The sequence below is a fragment of the Arabidopsis lyrata genome, assembly GCF_000004255.2.
Source record: "Arabidopsis lyrata subsp. lyrata unplaced genomic scaffold ARALYscaffold_1, whole genome shotgun sequence".
Taxonomy (NCBI): Eukaryota; Viridiplantae; Streptophyta; class Magnoliopsida; order Brassicales; family Brassicaceae; genus Arabidopsis; species Arabidopsis lyrata.
Window position 1 is genome coordinate 7,129,813 of NW_003302555.1, and position 22,140 is coordinate 7,151,952.

Sequence of the window (22,140 nt, forward strand, 5' to 3'; positions counted from 1 at the left end):
CGATCACATTTCTTTCTGGTCTCTTAATAGAGGGTCATGCTTCTAATGTAAATGCTCTTCTTTTATAGATTGTTGGTGCAGAAAATCCGGTTTTGATATCTGCGGCTGAGCAAATCTTCAGTGCTGGTGGCAAGAGGATGAGACCGGGTTTGGTATTCCTTGTATCACGAGCCACTGCGGAATTAGCTGGCTTAAAGTAATCTATATAACTGTCATTACTATTACATCTTTGACCTCGAAACTGCGCATAATCTTTAGCAATAAAAATGATGGTTTCTAGCTGATCTTGGTGCAGGGAACTTACAGTAGAACATCGGCGTTTAGGTGAGATCATTGAGATGATTCACACCGCAAGTTTGATACACGATGATGTGTTAGACGAAAGTGATATGCGAAGAGGTAAGACAAAAGTTTCATTCTTTTGATCGGAATATGCATTTTCTCTGCAAAGGTTTAAGCTTTCTGTGTGTGTTTGTTAGGAAAAGAAACGGTTCACGAGCTTTTCGGAACAAGAGTAGCTGTATTAGCTGGAGATTTCATGTTTGCTCAAGCATCATGGTACTTAGCAAATCTCGAAAACCTCCAAGTCATTAAGCTCATAAGTCAGGTAAAATTCTTTTCTGAGATTAGAAGAAACTACATAATACAAAGAAAATTTGGTCTGAATCTTGATTTATCATTTTCAGGTAATCAAAGATTTTGCAAGCGGTGAGATAAAGCAAGCATCAAGTTTATTCGATTGTGATGTCGAGCTTGATGACTACTTGCTAAAGAGTTACTACAAGACAGCTTCATTAGTAGCTGCAAGCACCAAAGGAGCTGCAATTTTCAGTAAAGTCGAAAGCGAGGTCGCAGAGCAAATGTATCAGTTCGGAAAGAATCTCGGTTTATCTTTTCAAGTAGTTGATGACATTCTGGACTTCACTCAATCCACAGAGCAGTTAGGGAAACCTGCAGCTAATGACTTAGCCAAAGGTAACATAACAGCGCCAGTGATCTTCGCACTAGAGAATGAGCCGAGGCTAAGAGAGATCATTGAGTCTGAGTTTTGTGAGCCTGGATCGCTTGAAGAAGCGATTGAAATAGTTAGAAATCGCGGTGGGATCAAGAAAGCTCAAGAATTGGCTAAGGAGAAAGGTGAGCTTGCGTTAAAGAATCTGAATTGTCTTCCGAGAAGTGGTTTCAGATCGGCTCTTGAGGATATGGTGATGTTTAATCTTGAAAGGATTGATTAGCTTCAAAGGGTATTTGGCAGAGGAAACTGTAACACTCTTTACTTGTTTCAAACTTCAAACACAGATTTTTTTTTACTGTATGTCACAAAGGAAAATCATGCTTATTATTGCAAAATAAAAGTAACTCATATATTTAGATACATGTGAATGGAGCTAATTGTTTATAGAAATCGATCTGTGATAACATTCTATACATCTTTGTACTGAATAGTGAAAACTAATTAACAGTATTTTTTAAAAAGTTTTTCGTTAAAATTTTAGAAATGAAGTTTGGTAATATTGATAAGTTTGCTAATAATTATTTGGAATTTTTTATAATTATTTAGTTAGTTAGATTTAAGTTTGGTTTTGATTGAATTTCTTTAGCTAACTAAAAATGAAACATAAATTTTCTGAAACGAATAAATTAATAAATTGTGGTTTCAATTCTAGAATGTTTGTCTGGACCGAATTACCTAAACAAATCAAACAAATAAGAAATATAAATGCAAAAACATCTGATCTTGATGTGTCTCGCCAACCATTTCTATTATGTTTTATCTTCATTGATTCTTTTTCAAAAAAACATTAGATTAGGTTTTTTTTTTTTTTTTTTGGACAAACTATTAGATTAGATTAGCTAAAGCATGTTTTGCTAATTATTTTGTCGAGATTCAACATAAATATGGTCATTATCTCACGTGGCATTTTCTTTTGCACCAGATTTTTTTTGTAGTAAAGTTGAAATTTGACAGAAAAAACCAAAATCCTCTCTTATGTGTGTGAGGACTAAAGGGGAATTAAAAGATACAAATGAAATTAATTATGTTAAAAGTATAAACTAAATCAGGTGGGGGGTGAACAATCCCTCAGAGCAATATCATGACCATCAAGAAATCTTATGAAATTTATAGATTTGAATCTGTTTCTTATATACAAAAACACCCAAATAAGATTTCTTGACAGGATTCAAACTGCATTTACCACTAGACACCTTCAAGGTTCTGTTTTGTTGATGAACAAAAAAGAAAGGAAGCACCTTTACATTTTTTCTTCTTCTTCTACCTCCTAAACTTTTCGGATGATCAAATGAGCTCCATGTTGTGGAAATGTAGTTGCAGCTGGGAAAGGAGCATGAGTATACGATGGAGAGAGCTCTACACTGAACCTTTGAAGTACCATTGCCAAGAAGAGTTTAGCTTGCAACATGGAAAAGTTTTGACCGATACAAGTCCGAGGGCCCGAGCTAAATGGCAAGAAGGAGAGTCTTCCTTTGGTTGCACCCGCCACGCCATTAACGAATCTCTCGGGCTTAAACTGTTTCACATCGTCTCCCCAAAGGTCAGGATCATGGTGCACCAAGAGCATTGGTATTGTGACCACAACTCCTTCGGGTAAAGAGAATCTCTCTAACTTCACTTCTTGTTTAGTTATCCGACATGTGAAGTAAGCTGGTGAATAGAGCCTTAGAACTTCATGGAGGATCATTGTTACCTAATGATGATGGCCCAAATTCAAAAGAAAAGAATAAGCTATAAAGACTTTTATAATGTGTTTTTTTTTAGTAGGTTTTGAAAATGTCTACTTACAACTTTCAGGTGGCTTAACCCTTCGAAATCTGGCTCGTTGTTACCGAAGGCCTGAGAAACCTCGTCTCTTGCTTTGTTTTGCCAATCTTGATGTTGGCTTAGAGCAACAAGTGTCCAAACAAACAATGAAGAAGTGACATTTTGACCAGCTAGATAGAAAGCCTTACAGTCATCTATCAGGTCATCAAGACTCAGCCCTGAATCTGGTCCTTGTTCTTTGATGGTTTTTGTATTCGAAGCCAACATGGAGAACAACAAGTCGCTGTTTTTGTCGGTACCTCTTCCTCTTTTTATCTCCTCCTCTTTAGTCACAATCATAGCTTTAAACATAGCCCTCATGTCCCTTTCGAATCTCTCAACCTCCTGTTGAACTTTGTTGGCAAAAATCTGCAAATGACAAATCCAAAAAGACATGAAAAATAGAATCAGCAAAATTAGCTTTCCACTTATATTAAACTCAGTTGATTTTAGACAATTTATTTACTTTGATCCAGGAATGTAGACGGCACGAATAGCGAGGAGACCAAGATCGATCTGCTCTTGTTGGATTTCGAAGATCTTGATACCATCTTTGTAGGAATCACCAAAAGAAGCACGAGCAAGCATGTTTCTGGTTAAGTCATGACAGTGAGTCCATGAATCAAGTTCCACTGTTCCTTTTGCTGAAGCTAATTTCTCCCATTCTTCTAACATCTCTTTGCAACTCGAGTTGAATGCTGGTAGTATGCTCTGTTCATTTTTTGGTAAATATTATTATACCATTTCAAAAGTAAATAAATGATTTATTGCTAATTATTTGCTCATAATGTTTTTGTTAATGATAATGAGTGCACTGCAAATGTGAGGTTTCTAGTACACTGATAATGAAATGATAAATTCTTTTTGTCGAAATAAAGTAGTAGTATTATAAATTCTTGATTTGAAAAATTCGATTTCACCTTTTTGTAATGTGTCTTTTTGGCCTTTTCTGTTTTTTCGCTTTTAGACTTTTATAGTTGGTGACTTGGTGGCGTGGCGTGGATTCTTTAGTTCTTTGGGGACTTTTTTTTTTTTTTTTTTCTCTGTTTGTCTTTTTTCTTTAAATACCTTATTTATTTTTATTTTTCTTCCTTTCGGGTAGAGTAATATATTTTTTGTCTAAGAGACTTCATTTAATTTTTTTCTGTTTATCTTGAAAAGAAATTAATTTTTTAAAAAATCGTTAATATGTGATTTTTTTATATATAATTATTGTTTAAATCTCTCAGCTACGAAACAAGTGAAAAGACGTTACTTATCTGACTTTCTTTTCGAAAAAAAAGTAGTAGAAGAGAAAATGAAACTGACCAAAATCTAAAGAATGAGACGAAAATGACGTCCACAAAGTTCAAATTATGTCAGAGTTAAAAAATCAATTATAAGAACACAAAATATAATTATTAGAGTCAAAATGAGCATGCCATATTCATTACCTTTTTTTTTGGTAAAAGAAAAACATACCTTCAAATTATCGATACGAAAAGCAGGATTAAGAATGCTTCGATGCTTGGACCATTTAGGACCTTCGTGATTGAGAAGACCACTGAGAAAAACATGATTATGTGACCCAATCTTTGGTTTCGGAAAGAGTTCGTGTTTTGACATAATCTCTCGTAGTGTCTCTGGATCCATTACTATCACGTTCGGGTACGGTCCGTACCATGTGAAACACTTCTTCCCTGTTTAAACATATACTAATTAATTATTACCATTTGTTACTTTAAATAACCAAATGAAACAAAACAAAGCACATACAGTACAACAATAATCTATATATATATATATATATATCAGACAAAGTTGTTTTGTTATGATCCGCTAAGAGTGTTTTCATTTTATTTTTATGCATGTGAACTAGATTTAGACGAAACCAGGAAAGCAAAGGATATCAGATTTAGATCTTAATTATGAAAATGTGTATCATTCTAATCTGTATACACAATTAACTCTTTTTTTTCTTCATATAAATACTTTGAAAATGATTAAAAAGTCATGATGAAGAAGATGACCTACTCCTAGTCAAAATTAGAAATAATCGTTATGAATCTAACCCAAGATTTATCAAATATATAACTGGCCGGTTCTTGTTAGATTCACATTTCTTTCAAGTAATAACATAAACCGCTAATTAAAACAATTGATAATTAAGTTTAGGTTGCTGGAATCATACCATGTTTTAGAACAGTGTGGTGGAGAAAAGGCATCATGCGAGGGAGAAAATCGGCGTCGAGAGGAAGAGGAAGAGAGTGAGCAACTTGATCCATCTGATTACTCTCTCTCATATCTCCCATCAAAATCCTATAAGAATTCCCAGAAAATCCTTGTTTCTTCAGATATTTCTCTAGTCTCTTTGGCCTTAACCAAACCCAATTCACAGCTCTCCATACCCAATTCAGAATCAAGATCAAGAATCCGATCAAGAACACTTTTCTTACTATATTAATCTCCATCATCTTGATCTATCTATGAAGAAGGGAGGAGCTAGAAAGTAAAGGAAAAGAAAAAAAGGAGACAAAACTATAATGATGATGCTTATAATTTCATCAGTTGACTATATATGTTGGAGGCAGCTGTATATCTATATATATATATATATATGCGTGAATAGAAAAAAAAAAAAAAATACTGTAGAAAAGAAATGTGATAAAACTAGTTTATAGAGGGACTATAGAGAGAGAGGATATATATGTAATAAATCGCTGTATGTGCAACTGGCAATGAATTTATAACAACAAGTTCTTAATTTGGTGTATATTTCCAAAAATTTAATTTTGTCTTCCTTCCCTTACGCTACATGCATGTGGCTTTATTGCATGAGAGTATTTAGAAGTATATATCATTTTTTATATACATACATATATCTACTAGTATATGATGATGATTGATGATGCTTCCATAATTAATTACTTTCTTACGCATTTTTTGTTTGCGTCTTCGTATCGTAGTTATCTATAAAAAGGTAGAGAAAGGGGAGTTCGTCGTCTCACCTTAATTTAAAAAAATTCAATAAATGTGTTTCTATTTAATAATTGACATATAACTCTCGAAATCAACCTTAACATTTACGTAACTAAGACAATAATCACACGATTAAATTAAGTTTAAATTGGAGACAATAAATATGGAACCAGGTGGCGTTGTTCTTTGGAGACGATGAATAGCAATGTCAACTCTCTTACAAAACGCATGTGATATATAATATAATAATAATGCGAAAGATAATGTTCGTCCAACCATATCAATTAATTTTAAGTTTAATAAATATATAAATGCAATTACGCGTAGAGACTAGGGTCATTAGGCATTTACTAAAGTTTCCACCTAGGACAAAATAGACCTAACGGCTACGGGCGTTGTTGGTTAATTATTATATTGGTATAACGTAAGCTTATTTGATTAGCTAGTAATTAATTGTTTTGTTCAACAACAAGAAATTTAATAGACTAGGCCTCGAGATTTTTTTTTTTTTTTTTTTTTTTTTTTTTTTTTTTTTTTTGGTCGCGAAGCTAAAACATATCCCTTATTTATCTATCCGACGTATTCATTTACTTCCTTATTTTTTTTTGCTGATATTACTACCTGAAACTTATTTTATATAAATAGAAGATACGAAACATATATCATAGTTTTTTTTTTTTTTTGCGCTAAAGAAAAATATATAATAGTTAAAAATGGATAAAAGTAAAAAATTAAGTCTAGCCATGGTTAAGGAAATAAATTGCAGTATTATTCAACCAATGTGTGCAATTAAATGACGAAATATACACAATTTCTTAATTATGTATGATATTAATATACATGTTTGCAAGTATGCTAAAAATATATATTTATACATGTTTGTAATTGTATACACATTTAGCTATTTATCAATGGTCTCAATAATGTAACAAGAATGGTACATTTTAGGCTAATAGTGAACCCATTCCAAGGAAAATAGTTTCAAAATTATGAGATATGACGTCAAAACCTACGTAACATTTTTGAAAAATCAACTAGAAAAGTCCGAGTCGTAGTCTCACAACCGACTTTTCTTTGTTATAACTTATAAAAAGGTGGGACGTTTCTTTATGTGTTGTTGTACTCTTAATATCCCAAATTTATGTGATTTGTACAAGAAATAAGGGGATTTGTTGTATTTATTCCAGAAAGAATATAATAATGGTTCTATGTTGCAAAAAGAAAAGTTGGTTAGTTATAGAAAACAAAGTGTTCCTAAAATCTCTGGACTTTGACATACATATTACTGTGTGAACCATTTTTTTTTTTTTGACTTTTTATCAAAAGAAAAAGATTATAATTTAAATAGAAAATAATCAAATCACTATTCATGCAAAAATATATAATCAACTAGTATGAAATTGGACCTTTAACACACACAAAAAAGAGTATGAAATTGGAATAAGAAAATAGAACAAGAGATCATTTTTGTTTAAAGAACATCAAACACAACAAGATAAATATCTAAGTAATATGGAAAAAGACCGTCTGTTATTAAAATACAAAAAATTGTTACTTTTAGTAAGTATATGGATTGAAGACTCAAAACTCCACCATATAATGGAATCTACGTTTTCTTAACATAATTTCTTATAAACATGCACCAATTTTAGTTTTTGGATTAACTTTTCTTTTGGTTATACCGAGAAATTGAGTTAACCTTGTAAGCTATTTGTTTTGGTTTTCCAAAACTGAGTGTAATGGTAATTAGATAACAAAACTCATATTTCCCTGAAAAGATCAACTTTTGCGTTTTACTATAACAAATGCGATAAAACGACATAAGGTTGGCCACATGCCCACATCATAGGAGTCCAAAATGAAGATTGAAGAAGATGAGGTCACGTGAGACGGTAAGAGTTACAAAAATTAGATGTGAGTACCAAGTTTACAAATATATGGGCTCTGGTTTACAAATAAATGGGCCTTTCTTATTTAAAAAGCCCAAGACGGTGAATCCTTTCTCTCCGATAATACACTGCGACGTCGGCGATTTGCCAAAATCCGAAAACCTCAAATTGTTCGATTTCGTTCTTCTCTGATATTTTGGAAACTTTGAGGAGTTTCGGATCTAGTTTCGTCGCCATGGACGAGTATCAAGAGATGGAGAGATTTAGTATGGATAATGACTACGAAGGAGGTCGATGGGAAGGTGACGAGTTCGTATACGAAAAGAGGAAGGAGAAGCGGAAGCAAACCAAAAACGACGCTACTTATGGAATCTTCGCTGAGAGCGATTCGGATTCCGATGATTCTGGCGGCGGCGGCAGTCGTAGGAAGAGGCGTAAGGATCGTGATTCGGGAAGGAATGCCGACTTAACCAAGCCTGTCAATTTTGTATCTACAGGTACTGTTATGCCTAATCAAGAGATTGATAAGGGTTCTAGAGAACATAATGATGAGAAAGATAGGGATAGAATCGAAGATGGTGATATGATTGATGAGGATGTTGAAGTTAGAGGTGGATTGGGTATGGGAAGCTCAGGTTTAGGGTTAGGGTTTAATGCGAATGGTTTTGATGATGAGGACAATCTCTTACCGGGTGCATTGGGGAAGAAGATAGCTGATGGGGCAAAGATGAGAGGGAAGGCCAAAATGGAGAAGAGAGGTCAAGAGGGTGGTGGTGCAAAGGGAGGAAAGAAGAATACCTTAGGAAGTGATATAGGTAAGTTTGAGAAATCTACTAAAGGAATAGGTATGAAACTGCTTGAAAAGATGGGGTATAAGGGAGGTGGGCTTGGGAAGAATCAGCAAGGTATTGTAGCTCCAATTGAAGCGCAGTTGAGGCCGAAGAATATGGGTATGGGGTATAATGATTTCAAGGAAGCAAAGTTGCCTCATTTAAAGAAGGTTGAGGAGAAGAAGATTGTTGGGGTCAGTGTTAGTGAGAATGAACAGAGTCATGGTGATAGAGGAGGGAAAAATCTTTGGAAGAAGAAGAAGGTGAGGAAGGCAGTTTATGTCACTGCAGAGGAGTTGTTGGAGAAGAAGCAGGAACAGGGCTTTGGTGGTGGGCAGACCATTATTGATATGCGAGGACCACAAGTTCGGGTTGTGACAAATTTGGAAAATTTAGATGCAGAGGAGAAAGCAAAAGAAGCAGATGTTCCAATGCCGGAGTTACAACACAACTTGCGCTTGATTGTTGATCTAGTTGAGCATGAAATTCAAAAGATTGATAGGGACTTGAGGAATGAGAGAGAATCAGCCTTATGCTTACAGCAGGAGAAGGAGATGCTTGTAAATGAGGAAGAGAAACAAAAAAGACACTTAGACAACATGGAATATATCACAGATGAAATTAGTCGAATTGAGCTGGAAAATACAGCTGGGAATTTGACACTGGACTCACTTGCAAATCGTTTTGAGGACCTTCAAGCATGCTATCCTGATGATTATAAGCTTTGTAACTTGTCCACCATTGCTTGCTCACTGGCCTTGCCTCTCTTTATTAGGATGTTTCAGGGTTGGGACCCTCTTAGGGATCCAGTGCATGGTCTCAAGGCTATATCTTCTTGGAGAAAGCTTTTGGAAGTCGAGGAAGATCAAAATATCTGGGTAGTTTCAACGCCTTATAGCCAACTAGTCTCGGAGGTAGTGTTACCTGCTGTTCGAATAGCAGGCATTAATACCTGGGAACCTAGAGACCCTGAGCCGATGCTTAGATTTTTAGAGACATGGGAAAATTTGCTGCCTTCATCTGTCTTGCATACGATTTTGGACACAGTAGTGCTGCCAAAATTGTCAACTGCTGTTGAATATTGGGATCCACGAAGGGAACTTGTTGCCATCCATGTTTGGGTGCATCCTTGGTTGCCAATACTTGGTGAGAAGTTGGAGTTTCTTTATCAGATCATTCAGATGAAATTGAGTAATGTTCTTGATGCTTGGCATCCCAGTGATTCATCTGCGTACACTATTCTTTCCCCATGGAAGACCGTTTTTGATACTTCAAGCTGGGAACAGCTTATGCGCCGTTACATAGTTCCCAAACTTCAGCTGGCTTTGCAAGAGTTTCAGATAAACCCGGCAAACCAGAATTTAGAACGGTTCCATTGGGTTATGAAGTGGGCATCTGCAGTACCCATACATATAATGGCTGATTTGATGGGGAGGTTCTTCTTCCCCAAATGGCTGGATGTGTTGTACCTTTGGTTGCGTTCTAATCCGGGGTTCGAAGAGATCCACGGATGGTATTTAGGTTGGAAAGAGTTATTCCCGCAAGAGCTTTCAGCAAATGAGAGGATCCGAATTCAGTTAAAGCGTGGTTTAGATATGTTGATGGAAGCTGTTGAAGGAGTTGAAGTGTCTCAGCCAAGGGCAAGGGCAAATGAGCATACACAGTTCGAGCCGTCTCAGGCTCAAGCTCAGGCCAAGGCTCAGATGGATAGCACTGAGGTGCTGAGTTTGAAAGAAGTGTTGGAAGTATTTGCTCAAGAGAAGGAGTTGCTGTTCAAACCTAAACCGAATAGAATGCACAATGGTCTTCAGATATATGGGTTTGGGAATGTGAGTGTTATTATAGACTCAGTGAACCAGAAGCTGTTGGCTCAGAAAGATGGAGATTGGTATCTTGTAACTCCTGATGACTTATTAAGGATGCACAACAATACAACTGTTTCTGGAAAAAGATAGATTTCGTTTCATTTTGTATGTTTTCTGATGTATAAACCATCTTCAATCTCATCACATTTTGTCTCTCTATCTAAATTTCATATCTTTGACTTTGACTTCTTCTTATTTAGATTAAAAAAACTCAAATAATATTTGTGAAGTTTACACCTTTTTTCTTGTTCTTCATATAGTAGTAGAAAAAGGAAGTAGATAATACAACACAAGATAAAGAAACCTATACAAACGTTTTGAGAGTAACACACAAGATGATTGATCGATCCATCACCAGTCGTCTGCTCCTTTAGATACACCCAGAATCACAGCTATTGTTGCAAGAATAGCCTGCAATGTTTACACATGAATCACTTAAATTTGTTCGAGTCCCATTTGGATATAAAGGAAAAACGTGAGATAAGGAGAAAGAGAGAGAGTATAGGAAATATTACAGCGATAGTGCAGGCAATGTATCCTGGTTTCTCCCTGTAATCGATCCTTCTTCCAAACATCATGATGAACAAACCGACATACCAAGGGATTGCTCCAAGGAAAAATCCAACAATGAACCTTCAAGAAGCCAAATATTTTCTCAGGGATATAACACGAACGAGTAAGATATCGGCTTGACTTGTAGGACGTGTTAAAAAAAGCAAGTGTAGATAGTGTAGCACGCATGTGAAGAGAGAGGGTGATTCAGAGAATTCTGAGCTTGTGTTTGAAGGAAGAAAAAGAAGGAACTTACAGGAACCATCCCAGACCAATTCCACAGCAAGGAAGGCGGCGTTGTCTCCCAGTGACAGGTCTTCCTTCAGCAACACCACCATGGACTGAAAATAAAACAATTAAGAAAGAGTAAACATAAGAACAGCTGAAAGGACATCCATTTATGCTCATGACTTGGATTTGAACAAGAAGAAGAGACAATGAGACACAACAGAAGTTAACTTACAGATTATATAAAGCACAAAACCAATACAACCTAACTATTTACTGAGCTCAAAACTTCTCATCATGGGTTGTTCTTTTAAAATCTCAGAGGGTTATTATGTAACATAGCACAAATCAAGTTAGATTTTCACATATAGATCCTTTCCCTAACATGCAATAACGAAAAAAGGTTTCACCTTTCAATAGAAAACTCCTGATTATGTTACACTGTAACAACATTTTGATTAAAACAAAGAACAAACACAAAATTAGTTTCTCTTGCTAAACAAAACACGACCCAATGATCAAATCAGAATCTTAAGACGACAATTCAATGATCACCATCAACTTTACAAAAATCAAAAGACCTAAGTTTCACAAATCTGCAAAAAAAAAAATGAAATCAGCATATCCAATTCAGGAAGTGAAGCTACCTGGAACAGTTTGATAGCCATGAGCGTAATAAGGAGCTCCGGAATCGTAAACGCCAGGTGGCGGCGAAGGTTGAGGAAACCCAGTGACCGGAGCAGAATTCTGCGGCGGGGGGTAATTGGAAACACCTTGAAAGGTACCGTATTGATGATGCTGGTTACCTTCTTCCGAAGCAAATCCTTTACTTTTATCTTCTTCCCCGTGACCCATATCTTTCTCCGTGATCTGATCGCTCTTTCTGATTCAATCGAGAGATTGAAAATTTGCAAAGTCTCGTTGAATCAAATGAAGAAGAAGTCTTTTTTTTTTTCAAACTTTTAATTATTTGCTGGCAGACCCGAGATAACGCGTATTTTCAAAATTGGCCCGGAGTTATTATTATATGCATTTACAACCACCGACTGCAATGTTTGACATTAATACGATTGCTATTTTTATAAATAAAGTTATGAATTTTTTTTTTTTGATTCCGCCTTCTCCACCAATGTAAAAAAAGAAAAAAAGTTATGAATTTTTTTGATTAAGAAATATGTGGTTAGGGTATAATAAATATTAAATGCATCCATCGAAGCTTCGAGTTCGTTGAAAAGATTATGAAATTAACTAATGTTCTTAATCAACCATGAATATGATTTATCACCTTCAATCAATTTTCTTATTATACGATACAATTAGGTCATGAAAAAAATAATACAGAAAAGAGAATTTATCAGTAATCTGTCACTATCCTTTTTTTTTTGAATATTCATTATTGAAAATTTCTAAATTGTCACTTTTGTCAACGATGTTGTTAAACTTTTAATTACTTTCTCTGAGTGGAAATTGTTTTCTCTTCTTCTTTCACGTCTTAGTGGAGCCTTTTATTCTCAGCCTCCAAAGAAACATAAACCTTGAAAATTAAACTGAATCAAGAAATATATTAACAATATAACTTTGAACTTTCCACAAATTTGTGCACCACCATTCAATTTATATATGTTTTTTGCAGACTGTATAATTTCTTTCATGATACACATGAAACAAAAACAAAAATCTGGATTCTGATGCATAAGATGTGGATAGATACTCTCAATCTATGGATTTTAACCATTTACAAGTAGAAAAAAATTGCAAAACATGAAGAGAGTTGTGTAATGAAATAGAAGCCAACCTTTGTTTTCAACAAGCACAAATATCCTCATGAGAGCAATCATCTTGGCCACAATCATCATCATCAATGGATCCTTGGTTACTGGAGACAGTAATGATCATTACCTTCTCATCCGGTTTAGCTTCTTCTGGTTCAATAAGATTCTTCCTGAGATCACTGAAATCCTGGTTTTCATCTTTCAAGAAGCTCGGAAGAATGGAGAAGCAAGTGAAACAAGAAAACACTATATTAATTGCAAACAAGGAGATGCAGAAGATCACGACGATACAATTGTAAGCATCCATTCTTCTTGAAAACAGAGCATGATGGTTGTTGGTTTACAAAAACCAGAATCATTCAAATGGAGAAATCAAAAGTGTTATTCACTTGAAAAGTGATATATGTGTAATATTGATTTGATTCTTTGGTCCCCTCCCCTACACAGATATATAAAAAGAAAGCTTAAATCTGAATGTTTGGTGAGCTTTACAACAACAATCTCTTATATATATAAGAAGAAAACAAAAAGGATAAAGAAAACAATATTAGTTTTTTTGGGTCTGCGGTGGAGAAGATTTTTCAACAGATAAAGGTGGCAAGCATGACAAAAGCATTTGTCTCTTTCTTTCTTTTTCCACCATATTTGTTAGCTTTTCATATATATAAGATATTATACTAGCTTTGTTAAAAAAAAGTACACATATGTAGTACTAAATCCTAAACAACTTCAAATAATAGGCAACATAATATGAAAGGGAGAGATCATCTTCTCTATTATATTTTCATATCGAGAATATTAGAATTGCAGAGTATTTGATTTTGTTATATCAGCTGCACATTTTCCATCAGAGAGTCGTCGCAATAGCATTGAAGAGATCATCACCATCTGTCTATATCAGTGAACGGTTCAGGGTTTGCGATTGACTCTGAGATTTGGAAAGAGAAGCATGACAAAAGAACATTTGTTTATAAAGATTATCTGATGACTAACGTTAGCATTCTATATGTAGCTTGAGTGTGGATTTAATAAGCTATGAAGACATTTCTTTAAAGAATTTGAAGGTTTCTTGGTTTGAAGTAAACATCAAAAAGGCATTTCTACGTACAAAACTTCATTTAAAAAGAATAGTTTGTGGCAATCCGAATTAGTAAACTATACTTGTTCATCCACTTATCTGATTCATAAATAATTTATTGCCATAAGCACACAACTTTATCATTGACTACTTGCATTATGCAATCTAGAAAGACTCAAGATTTTGCAATCTATTATAAAGAACAATTTGTATAGACAGCTATCAAATTCGAAAGCCATGAACAACCAAATATAGAATGCGAAAACACTAAAAGAATTACCTGTTTCTCTTTTTATAATCGTTGTCAACTCTTTTGGATATCAAAACTTTGCCCAATTCGTACAAGAAGAAACCTAAAATATTGTTTTAAAGACATCTCTGCATCAAAACACAATTTGACATTTGATCAAACAAGTCAACTCTTTTTTTTTAAAACATGGCAAGATGATACAAGAAAACATGTCAATGAGTTGTACAAAATACAAAAAAAAAAACAATGTAGAAAACAGAATTCAGATGAGTAAGGCATGTTGACCTGCAGCTCAGAGATGGGCAGTACTTAAGTCACATATTCAGCCATTACAGTTTTCATCATAATCCCAAATTCAAAAGCTTTAAAAATGGTTTCAAGCACTAAAATCATCCCCAGAAATGCAGAAGTTTACTAAGCAATCTACAGAATTTCTAAAGGGTTCATTATGAAGCTCTGAAAATCATTATGATTCTTCAAAGTCATGCATAAACGTTAGATATTGAAACAGAAAGCGTACTGAAAGACGAAAAGATAGCAACGATAAAAAGTGACAATGTTGCTTTAACTCATAAACCACATATATACCCGAAGAATTCTTAAACCCATCGTCTTCATTATTCCCATCGTTGAGGAGCTGCCATTGCTTCCATCATCCGAAGCCAGAGATTCGTCGATTCCTACTACACTTTGTCCTCGATGTGAACCCGTTTTACAGTCACTTTCTGTAACGGTGTATTCGCCCCCGGTTGACGCCAGGCGTTTGTTCATCTAAATCATCTTCTTCTTTGGTTGCCAAGCTAGACATGACAATACCTTGTGTGGTTTTGCCTTACAGATTCAAGTGTCCTTCCATCCGCGGCGGCAGTTCATTGTATGTAACCCCATCAACAGGCAAGTCATTGTATGAAAGGACTCCGCGTATCCTTGGGATACGATCCTGTTGGTGATCAGTTCAAAGTACTGAGCTTGGTGACTTCTCCTGACCAGTTTCTTGATTATCATTTACACGAGTTTATTACACTTGGAGGACAACAAGTATCACGCAATCAGGTTACCACCGCTCCTTATTACCCTATAACCGATGGACTTTGCATCAATGGTTCCATCTATTATGCTGCTTGGGCCCCTAAACTATGAACGGATCCGGTGATTGTGTGTTTTGATGTTAGATACGGCCCTAGGGATGTTGTGGTTTGGGAGTGTGAATCAATATTGATAGATTACAGAGGCAAGTTAGCTTCGATTTCATATTGTAAGTTTTCTGATGTATAAACCATCTTCAGTCTTGTCACATTTGGTCTCTTTGTCTTAAATTCATATCTTTGACTTCTTATATAGATAACAAAACTCAAATAAATTTTTTTGAAGTTTTACACCTTTTTCTTGTTTCTTCATAGAGTACGTAAAAAAAGGAAGTAGATGATTGAGAGTAACCCCACAAGATGATTGATCCATCACCATTCGTCTGCTCCTTTAGATACACCCAGAATCACAGCGATTGTTGCAAGAATAGCCTGCAATGTTTAGACATGAATCAATTATCAATTAAATTTGTTCAAGTTACATTTGGATATAAAGGGGGAAAGCGTGAGAGATAAGGAGAGAGAGTGTACACATGAAACAAAAAAATATCTGGATTCTGATGCATAAGATGTGATACTCTCTGAATCTCAACCATTAACAAGTAGGAATGATCAACAGAAAAATATTGCAAAACGTGAAGAGAGTTGTGTGATGAAAATAGAAGCCAACCTTTGTTTAATTCATGACAGCAATCTTGGCCACAATCATCATCATCATCATCAGTGGAGTCAGAGAATCCTTGGTTACTCGAGACTGTAATGATCATCACCTTCACATCTGGTTTAGCTTCTTCTGGTTCAATAAGATGTGATACTCTCTCTGAATCTATGGATTTAACCATTTACAAGTAGGAATGATCACAAGAAACAATTGCAAAAACATGAAGACAATTGTGTAATGAAAATAGAAGCCAACCTTTGTTTCAACTTTCAACAAGGACAAATATCATCATGAGAGCAATCATCTTGGCCACAATCATCATCAATGGATCCTTGGTTACTCGAGACTGTAATGATCATTACCTTCTCATCCGGTTTAGCTTCTTCTGGTTCAACAAGATTCTTCCTGAGATCACTGAAATCCTGGTTTTCATCTTTCATGAAGATCTGAAGAATAGAGAAGCAGGTGAAACAACAAAACACTAAATTGATTGCAAACAAGGAGATGCAGAAGATCACTTCTTGGAAACTGAGCATGATGGTTGTTGGTTTACAAAAACCAGAATCATTCAAATGGAGATTATTCACTTTTCAAGATATTGTATGTTGATATTGATTTTGATTCTCTAGTCCCCTACAACACAGATATAAGAAGAAAGTTTAAATCTGGAATGTTTGGAGAGCTTACAAAACAACAATCTCTTATAAGAAGAAAACAAAAAGGATAAAGAAAACAATATTAGTTTTTTTGGGTCTGCGGTGGAGAAGATTTTTCAACAGATAAAGGTGGCAAGCATGACAAAAGCATTTGTCTCTTTCTTTCCTTTTCCACCATATTTGTTAGCTCTTCATGTAAATAAGCTATTATGTTTTGTTAAAAAAGTACACATTACTAAATCCTAAGCAACTTCAAATAATAGGCAGCATAATATGAAACGGAGAGATAATCTTCTACTATATTTTCATATAGAGAATTGCGTTAACTAATATTGCAGAGTATTTGATATCATTATCACCTGCACATTTTCTGTTAGAGACTGGTCGCAGTAGCATCTGAAGAGATCATCACCATCTGTCTATATCAGTGAACGGTTCAGGCTTTGCGACTGACTCTGAGGTTTGAAACAGAAGCATGACAAAAAAAAAAACATTTGTTTATAAAGATTATCTGATGTTACTATATGCATGTTGAGTGTGGATTAATAACACATTAAGACATTTGTTTCAAGAATTTGAAGGTTTCTTGATTTGAAGTAAACATCAAAAAGGCATTACTACGTACAAAACTTGATTTAAAAAGAATAGTTTGTGGCGATCCGAAGTAGTAAACTAGACTTGTTCTTCCACTTATCTGACTCATAAATAATTTATCGCCATAAGCACACAACTTTATCATTGAATACTTGCATTATGTAATCTAGAAAGACTCGGTTTTGCAATCTGTTATAAAGAACAATTTGTAAAGACAGCAATTGAATTCGAAAGCCATGAACAACCAAATATAGAATAAGGAAACACTAATAAAATTACCTGTTTCCTTTTTTAATAATCGTTGTCAACTCTTCTGCTTTTGGATATCAAAACTTTGCCCAATCCGTACAAGAAGAAACCTAAAATATTGTTTTAAAGACATCTCTGCATCAAAATACAATTGACATTTGATCAAACAAGTCAACTCTATTTTAAAACATGGCAAGATGATACGAGAACATGTCAATGAGTTGAACAAAATACAAAAACAATGCAGAAAAGAGAATTCAGATGAGTAAGGCAGAGACATCACGTTGAAGCAAAGCACCACCAGCAGCTGAGAGCTGGGCAGTACTTAGTCTCATATTCAGCCATTACAGTTTTCATCATAATTCTAAATGGAGCTAAACAATACAAATTCGAAGCTTGAAAATGGTCTCAAGCTGTAAAGTAAAAAACTTTGAAATGATCTAAAGCAGTAAAGTAAAAAACTTTAAAATGATCTTAAGAAGTAAAATCATCGCCTTAAATGCGGAAGTTTACTAAGCAATCTACAAAATTTCTTACAGGGTTCACTACATTTATGCATGCCGTATAGGATTGATATATGACGCTTTGTGAATCATTATGATTCTTCAAACTCATGCATAAAGGTTAGATATTGAAACAGAAATCTTTCGAGAAAACTGAAAGACGAAAAGATAGCAACGATAAAAAGTGACAATGTTGCTTTTACTCATAAAATACAGATATACCAGGATGTCAATACACGTCTGAAATGCCAACTTTCCTTTCAGCCATTTCGTCGAACACTTGGTATGCATTTTCCACAGAGAGGAGATGATGATGATGATGACGTGGGGCAATTTCAAGAATCCCTTTTTTTGACTCGGGTAATTTAACACTTTTATTAATATAAAGATACACTGTTCATAATAGTTTTGTTGTCTCTGTACTGTTTATTACATATGATCCCTACAGCTTCGTTTATTATAATTTGACCCTTGCAGTATTTCTATATAACATAATCACCCTTTAATTAGTTTGGTTCATTTACAAATATTCCTTTTTTACTTGTGAATTTTCTTCTTAAATGTGTACCCGTGGCAATCACAAACGGTTCATACACATATCTACTATACATTTTTGCAGCAGTTTTTGGGGTCCCCAATCGGGTTGAAATATTGACCCGGAAATCTTCTCAATTTGACCCGCAATCTTGACATTCGGATCTTACCTTATTTGAGATTTTGACCCGAAATCTCTCAATCGAATCCTACCATATTTGATGCTCCCTACATTCAAGTCAAAAAGCATTTAATTTCTCATAATTGAAAGATAGGGAGAATATATATAGTTATAACAAATTGATTTCGTAAGGCAAATTGTTTCCTATTTTAATGTTACATTTATCATTTGTTTCCTACATATAATTCGATATTCATTTCACCTTATCGAAAAGGAAATTGCTTCATAACCAAAAGATTTTATCCTAATTTGTTTAAGCATCAACCTAGCATATTCTCTATATTTCCCAATTTAAAGATCTCGAATTATACGAAATGCTTGGTCATCAAGATTTTTAAATATTCTCTAAACCCAATAACATACTAACTATCCAAACTCTATAAATAGTCGTTCATTTCCACTCTCTAAACACATTCTTTCTCATTATATGTCAGGTCCTGAAGAGTAGTAACAACGGAGTCAATGTTTGATCATAAACTCACCACAAAAAAGCGACTGCCTTCTCCAAACCTTTGTTGTGTGGACGGTTTAGCTCTTCCTTGAACTTGATAGATCCATTGGGACCTCCGGTTTTCTTCTTGGCATCATAGGTTCCTGCATCATGCCATCTATATGCACACAATAATTTGCATTTGGAAAGATTAAGAAAAGAAAGGAAAACAGAGAATGATTCTGAGAGCAAAGATCTTACGCAAGACAGAGCATAATGGGAGCACAGTTTCTGGAAGAGATGAGAGCTCAAAGGTCTCTACGAGTCTTCTCTATCTCTTTGAGGTACTCTGCATCAACGTTCACTGCCATTGTCAAGATTTGAAGGAGCAAGCAAAATAACTCAGATCAATGAATAAGATTGAAGAATGACTCAGAAGGATGAATATATATAAATAGGATTGAAGAAGAGTCTAAAGGAGAAGAATGTTTTGTCATATGAGAAAGTAAAGTATTAATTATAGTTTTGGGAAAACCCTTTTGCTAATCTTCGCATATATTCAATTTTCATCTATGCAACTATATAGTTTATTGTAAAGTTGTAATTACCATCCCGTAGCTACCAGTTCTGGAACCAGGAGTCATAAACTATTTCCAAAGAAGATTCTACCTAACACTAAACTACCTTGGTTGTTGAAGATCAATTTGATTTAAATGATTTGGTTATTGTATTAACAAATAAAATCAAAGATAAGTTCTAGACATTTTCAGTGTTGAACAAGATATGACATTCTGATCCTTAAAAGATTACCCTTGCATCATTTGGACTGTACGCTATCACCACCTCCATCGAAACAGATCCATATCGAAACCTAGCAGCGGCGGCGGTAACATCGCCAATCAAAGGAGATAGATCGTTGAGAGCTGCGGCGGCGGCATCAAGACGGACGGTGGCTGTACGGATGTTGTTAAGACTATTTTGAAGGAGATTCACTTCCAGATCCGCTTGCTCCTTTAACGCCTTCAGCTGATCGATTCCAATCTTCTCCATCTCTCCTCTCGATGATGACGACGCCATTTTCTCTCTCTCTCTCTCTCACAGACTCACACAGCCGCGTCCTCGAGTCTGCGAATCGCTCAATCTCTTTTGGTCGAAAGCTTGGAGACGAAGTGTGTGGCCCGTTAAGTGGAGTGAAGCGTCAGAGTTGAAGTCCTCAAGGCCCATGTTGGCCCATTTGAGCCGTTTCTAACATTTTCGAGGCCTTAAATGATGATTAAAGAAAATAGTGTTTGTCATATTTTGATTAACATAAAAGATTTAATATCCATTTTCATTCAAATTTTATATTAATATTTTAAAAATTCCGCATTTAATCAGGTCATTTTTTTATTCTGACCCAAAATTGAGTCATTCGGATATTTCCTTAATTTTTAAATTTATCTAAAACGGGACAGTATATCACGGGTGAAATCCCTAAAATTAACAACTCAAAATACGATTATTTAGTATTTTAAGATAGAATTATAAATTGTTTTTTACGGGTTGGTCCAAAAACACACAGTAATTTATATATATTATGGTTACCATTTGAAAGCAAACTTTTAAATTGACTCGAATTATATATCTTTTAAATAAAATTGTTATTAAAAAATAACAAAATGTTGTTTAATTTCACAGGACGGGATTATATGGTGGACGGGTTTGGGTTGATATTAATACGGGACAATATACCACGGCTGAAATCCTAGAATTAACAAATCAAAATACAATTATACAATCTTAAACACTAACAAAATAAATATAATTTGAAAATTTTATTTTTTAGTTACAACGCATGTGATCCGCGATGTACAACAAAAAATATTATATACAACAAATTCATCAATTTATAAAAACATAAAAAATCAAATAATTAACCCGCGGTATACCGCGGGTCATATCCTAGTACAAGAACAAAAAAATGACAAAAAGCTCGAAACTTTTTTTACACACACAAAACCTATCCGTAGTGATGAAAAAAAAAAAAAAAAACCTATCCGTAGATGAACCACACATTCAGACGTAACAATAATCTATATTACCAGTAAAAGGCCGCGTAAACAACGAAGACACAAGTAATAGGCACCTATACTTAGAAAAAACCGCCATGGCCACCGGTTTAAGCTTCTTTAAGCTCTCCTTCCTCCTCAGCCTCCTCTCCGGCGGATCAGACCTATTAGCTCCCGATGCCGAATCCGGAGTCGCCCAAATCGGGAAGTTCCCACCGTCATGTAACCGAATCGAATGCCCGAGCTACGAGCTGGTTCACTCTGGAAATGGATACGAAATTCGCCGGTACAACACCACCGTCTGGGTTTCCACTGAACCGATTCCAGATATCTCTCTCGTTGATGCTACAAGAACCGCTTTTTTCCAGTAAGTGCAAATTGTGAAATTACGGTTTTAATCGGATAAAGATTGGATTTTTAATATTTTCTTGTGGTCAGATTGTTTGCATACATTCAGGGGAAGAACGAGTATCATCAGAAGATAGAAATGACTGCTCCGGTCATCTCTCAAGTCTCACCAAGCGATGGTCCCTTCTGTGAATCTTCCTTCACTGTATCCTTCTACGTTCCCAAAAAGAACCAGCCTGATCCAGCTCCCGCGGAGAATCTCCACATCCAGAAATGGAACCCTAGGTACGTGGCCGTGAGACAATTCAGCGGATTCGTCTCCGATGATAGCATTGGAGAAGAAGCGGCGGCGCTAGACTCAAGCCTCAAAGGTACGCCTTGGGCTAATGCAATAGAGAAAAGCAAAGAAGACGGTGGTGTTGGGTCGGATTCAGCTTACACGGTGGCTCAGTATAACTCACCCTTCGAGTTCACGGGTCGGGTCAATGAGATTTGGTTACCGTTCGAGCTCGATGTTTAGTGAACCCTTTTTATATACACTTGAATAAAACAAAGAGGTTAATCTGTAAAGTGCAAACCTTTTTTCCGATACAAATTTATGCAGAAAC

At 35.2% G+C, this 22,140-nt stretch overlaps 8 protein-coding genes and 1 long non-coding RNA gene across 13 annotated transcripts; 3 read left to right on the forward strand and 6 right to left on the reverse strand.

Annotated features, from left to right (window-relative positions):
- Nucleotides 1–29: 29 nt before the first annotated feature.
- On the forward strand, nucleotides 30–1,377 carry LOC110225373 (solanesyl diphosphate synthase 2, chloroplastic). The gene is made up of 4 exons (XM_021014946.1): nucleotides 30–196; nucleotides 296–399; nucleotides 480–607; nucleotides 687–1,377. The coding sequence occupies exons 1-4, from the start codon at nucleotides 138–140 to the stop codon at nucleotides 1,233–1,235; spliced, it is 840 nt and encodes a 279-aa protein (XP_020870605.1). The 5' UTR covers nucleotides 30–137; the 3' UTR covers nucleotides 1,236–1,377.
- A 726-nt stretch (nucleotides 1,378–2,103) lies between these two features.
- LOC9326264 (cytochrome P450 72C1) lies at nucleotides 2,104–5,484 on the reverse strand. Its single transcript, XM_021011152.1, is given in 7 exon segments — nucleotides 2,104–2,708; nucleotides 2,804–3,060; nucleotides 3,062–3,153; nucleotides 3,156–3,190; nucleotides 3,288–3,532; nucleotides 4,283–4,500; nucleotides 4,992–5,484. Coding segments are annotated over 6 exon segments (939 nt in total). The 5' UTR covers nucleotides 5,275–5,484; the 3' UTR covers nucleotides 2,104–2,708; nucleotides 2,804–2,994.
- LOC110225116 (cytochrome P450 72C1-like) lies at nucleotides 2,283–2,702 on the reverse strand. The gene has a single exon (XM_021013951.1). It carries the CDS (start codon nucleotides 2,700–2,702, stop codon nucleotides 2,283–2,285), a length of 420 nt encoding a protein of 139 aa, XP_020869610.1.
- Nucleotides 5,485–7,599: 2,115 nt separating the features above from the next.
- Nucleotides 7,600–10,584, forward strand: LOC9328995 (septin and tuftelin-interacting protein 1 homolog 1). Its single transcript, XM_021011153.1, has one exon. The coding sequence runs from the start codon at nucleotides 7,904–7,906 to the stop codon at nucleotides 10,451–10,453; it is 2,550 nt and encodes an 849-aa protein (XP_020866812.1). The 5' UTR covers nucleotides 7,600–7,903; the 3' UTR covers nucleotides 10,454–10,584.
- On the reverse strand, nucleotides 10,565–12,204 carry LOC110224658 (60S ribosomal protein L18a-like protein). The gene is made up of 4 exons (XM_021011154.1): nucleotides 11,791–12,204; nucleotides 11,172–11,256; nucleotides 10,879–10,996; nucleotides 10,565–10,774 (listed from the first exon to the last, which is right to left on the reverse strand). Exons 1-4 carry the CDS (start codon nucleotides 11,996–11,998, stop codon nucleotides 10,715–10,717), a joined length of 471 nt encoding a protein of 156 aa, XP_020866813.1. The 5' UTR covers nucleotides 11,999–12,204; the 3' UTR covers nucleotides 10,565–10,714.
- Nucleotides 12,205–12,685: 481 nt separating this feature from the next.
- LOC110224659 lies at nucleotides 12,686–13,543 on the reverse strand. Its single transcript, XM_021011155.1, has one exon. The coding sequence runs from the start codon at nucleotides 13,220–13,222 to the stop codon at nucleotides 12,947–12,949; it is 276 nt and encodes a 91-aa protein (XP_020866814.1). The 5' UTR covers nucleotides 13,223–13,543; the 3' UTR covers nucleotides 12,686–12,946.
- Nucleotides 13,544–15,527: 1,984 nt separating this feature from the next.
- On the reverse strand, nucleotides 15,528–18,487 carry LOC9326265. 4 transcript variants are annotated; one of them, XR_002329159.1, is made up of 6 exons: nucleotides 18,214–18,487; nucleotides 17,519–17,623; nucleotides 17,005–17,100; nucleotides 16,245–16,622; nucleotides 15,999–16,154; nucleotides 15,528–15,760 (listed from the first exon to the last, which is right to left on the reverse strand). It is a non-coding gene; the product is annotated as an uncharacterized LOC9326265 (long non-coding RNA). The 4 variants fall into 4 exon arrangements; XR_002329160.1 differs by having other exon boundaries at nucleotides 17,519–17,598; nucleotides 18,214–18,485; XR_002329158.1 differs by having other exon boundaries at nucleotides 17,519–18,478.
- A 936-nt stretch (nucleotides 18,488–19,423) lies between these two features.
- On the reverse strand, nucleotides 19,424–20,225 carry LOC9328996 (probable prefoldin subunit 5). Of its 2 annotated transcripts, none has more exons than XR_002329157.1 (2): nucleotides 19,947–20,225; nucleotides 19,424–19,485 (listed from the first exon to the last, which is right to left on the reverse strand). XR_002329157.1 is itself a non-coding variant. In XM_021011156.1 (2 exons), exons 1-2 carry the CDS (start codon nucleotides 20,211–20,213, stop codon nucleotides 19,498–19,500), a joined length of 270 nt encoding a protein of 89 aa, XP_020866815.1. In that variant the 5' UTR covers nucleotides 20,214–20,225; the 3' UTR covers nucleotides 19,428–19,497. The 2 variants fall into 2 exon arrangements, 1 of the variants encoding a protein (XP_020866815.1); XM_021011156.1 differs by having other exon boundaries at nucleotides 19,428–19,500.
- A 941-nt stretch (nucleotides 20,226–21,166) lies between these two features.
- LOC9328997 (heme-binding protein 2) lies at nucleotides 21,167–22,121 on the forward strand. The gene is made up of 2 exons (XM_021011441.1): nucleotides 21,167–21,551; nucleotides 21,623–22,121. Exons 1-2 carry the CDS (start codon nucleotides 21,283–21,285, stop codon nucleotides 22,050–22,052), a joined length of 699 nt encoding a protein of 232 aa, XP_020867100.1. The 5' UTR covers nucleotides 21,167–21,282; the 3' UTR covers nucleotides 22,053–22,121.
- Nucleotides 22,122–22,140: the final 19 nt, after the last annotated feature.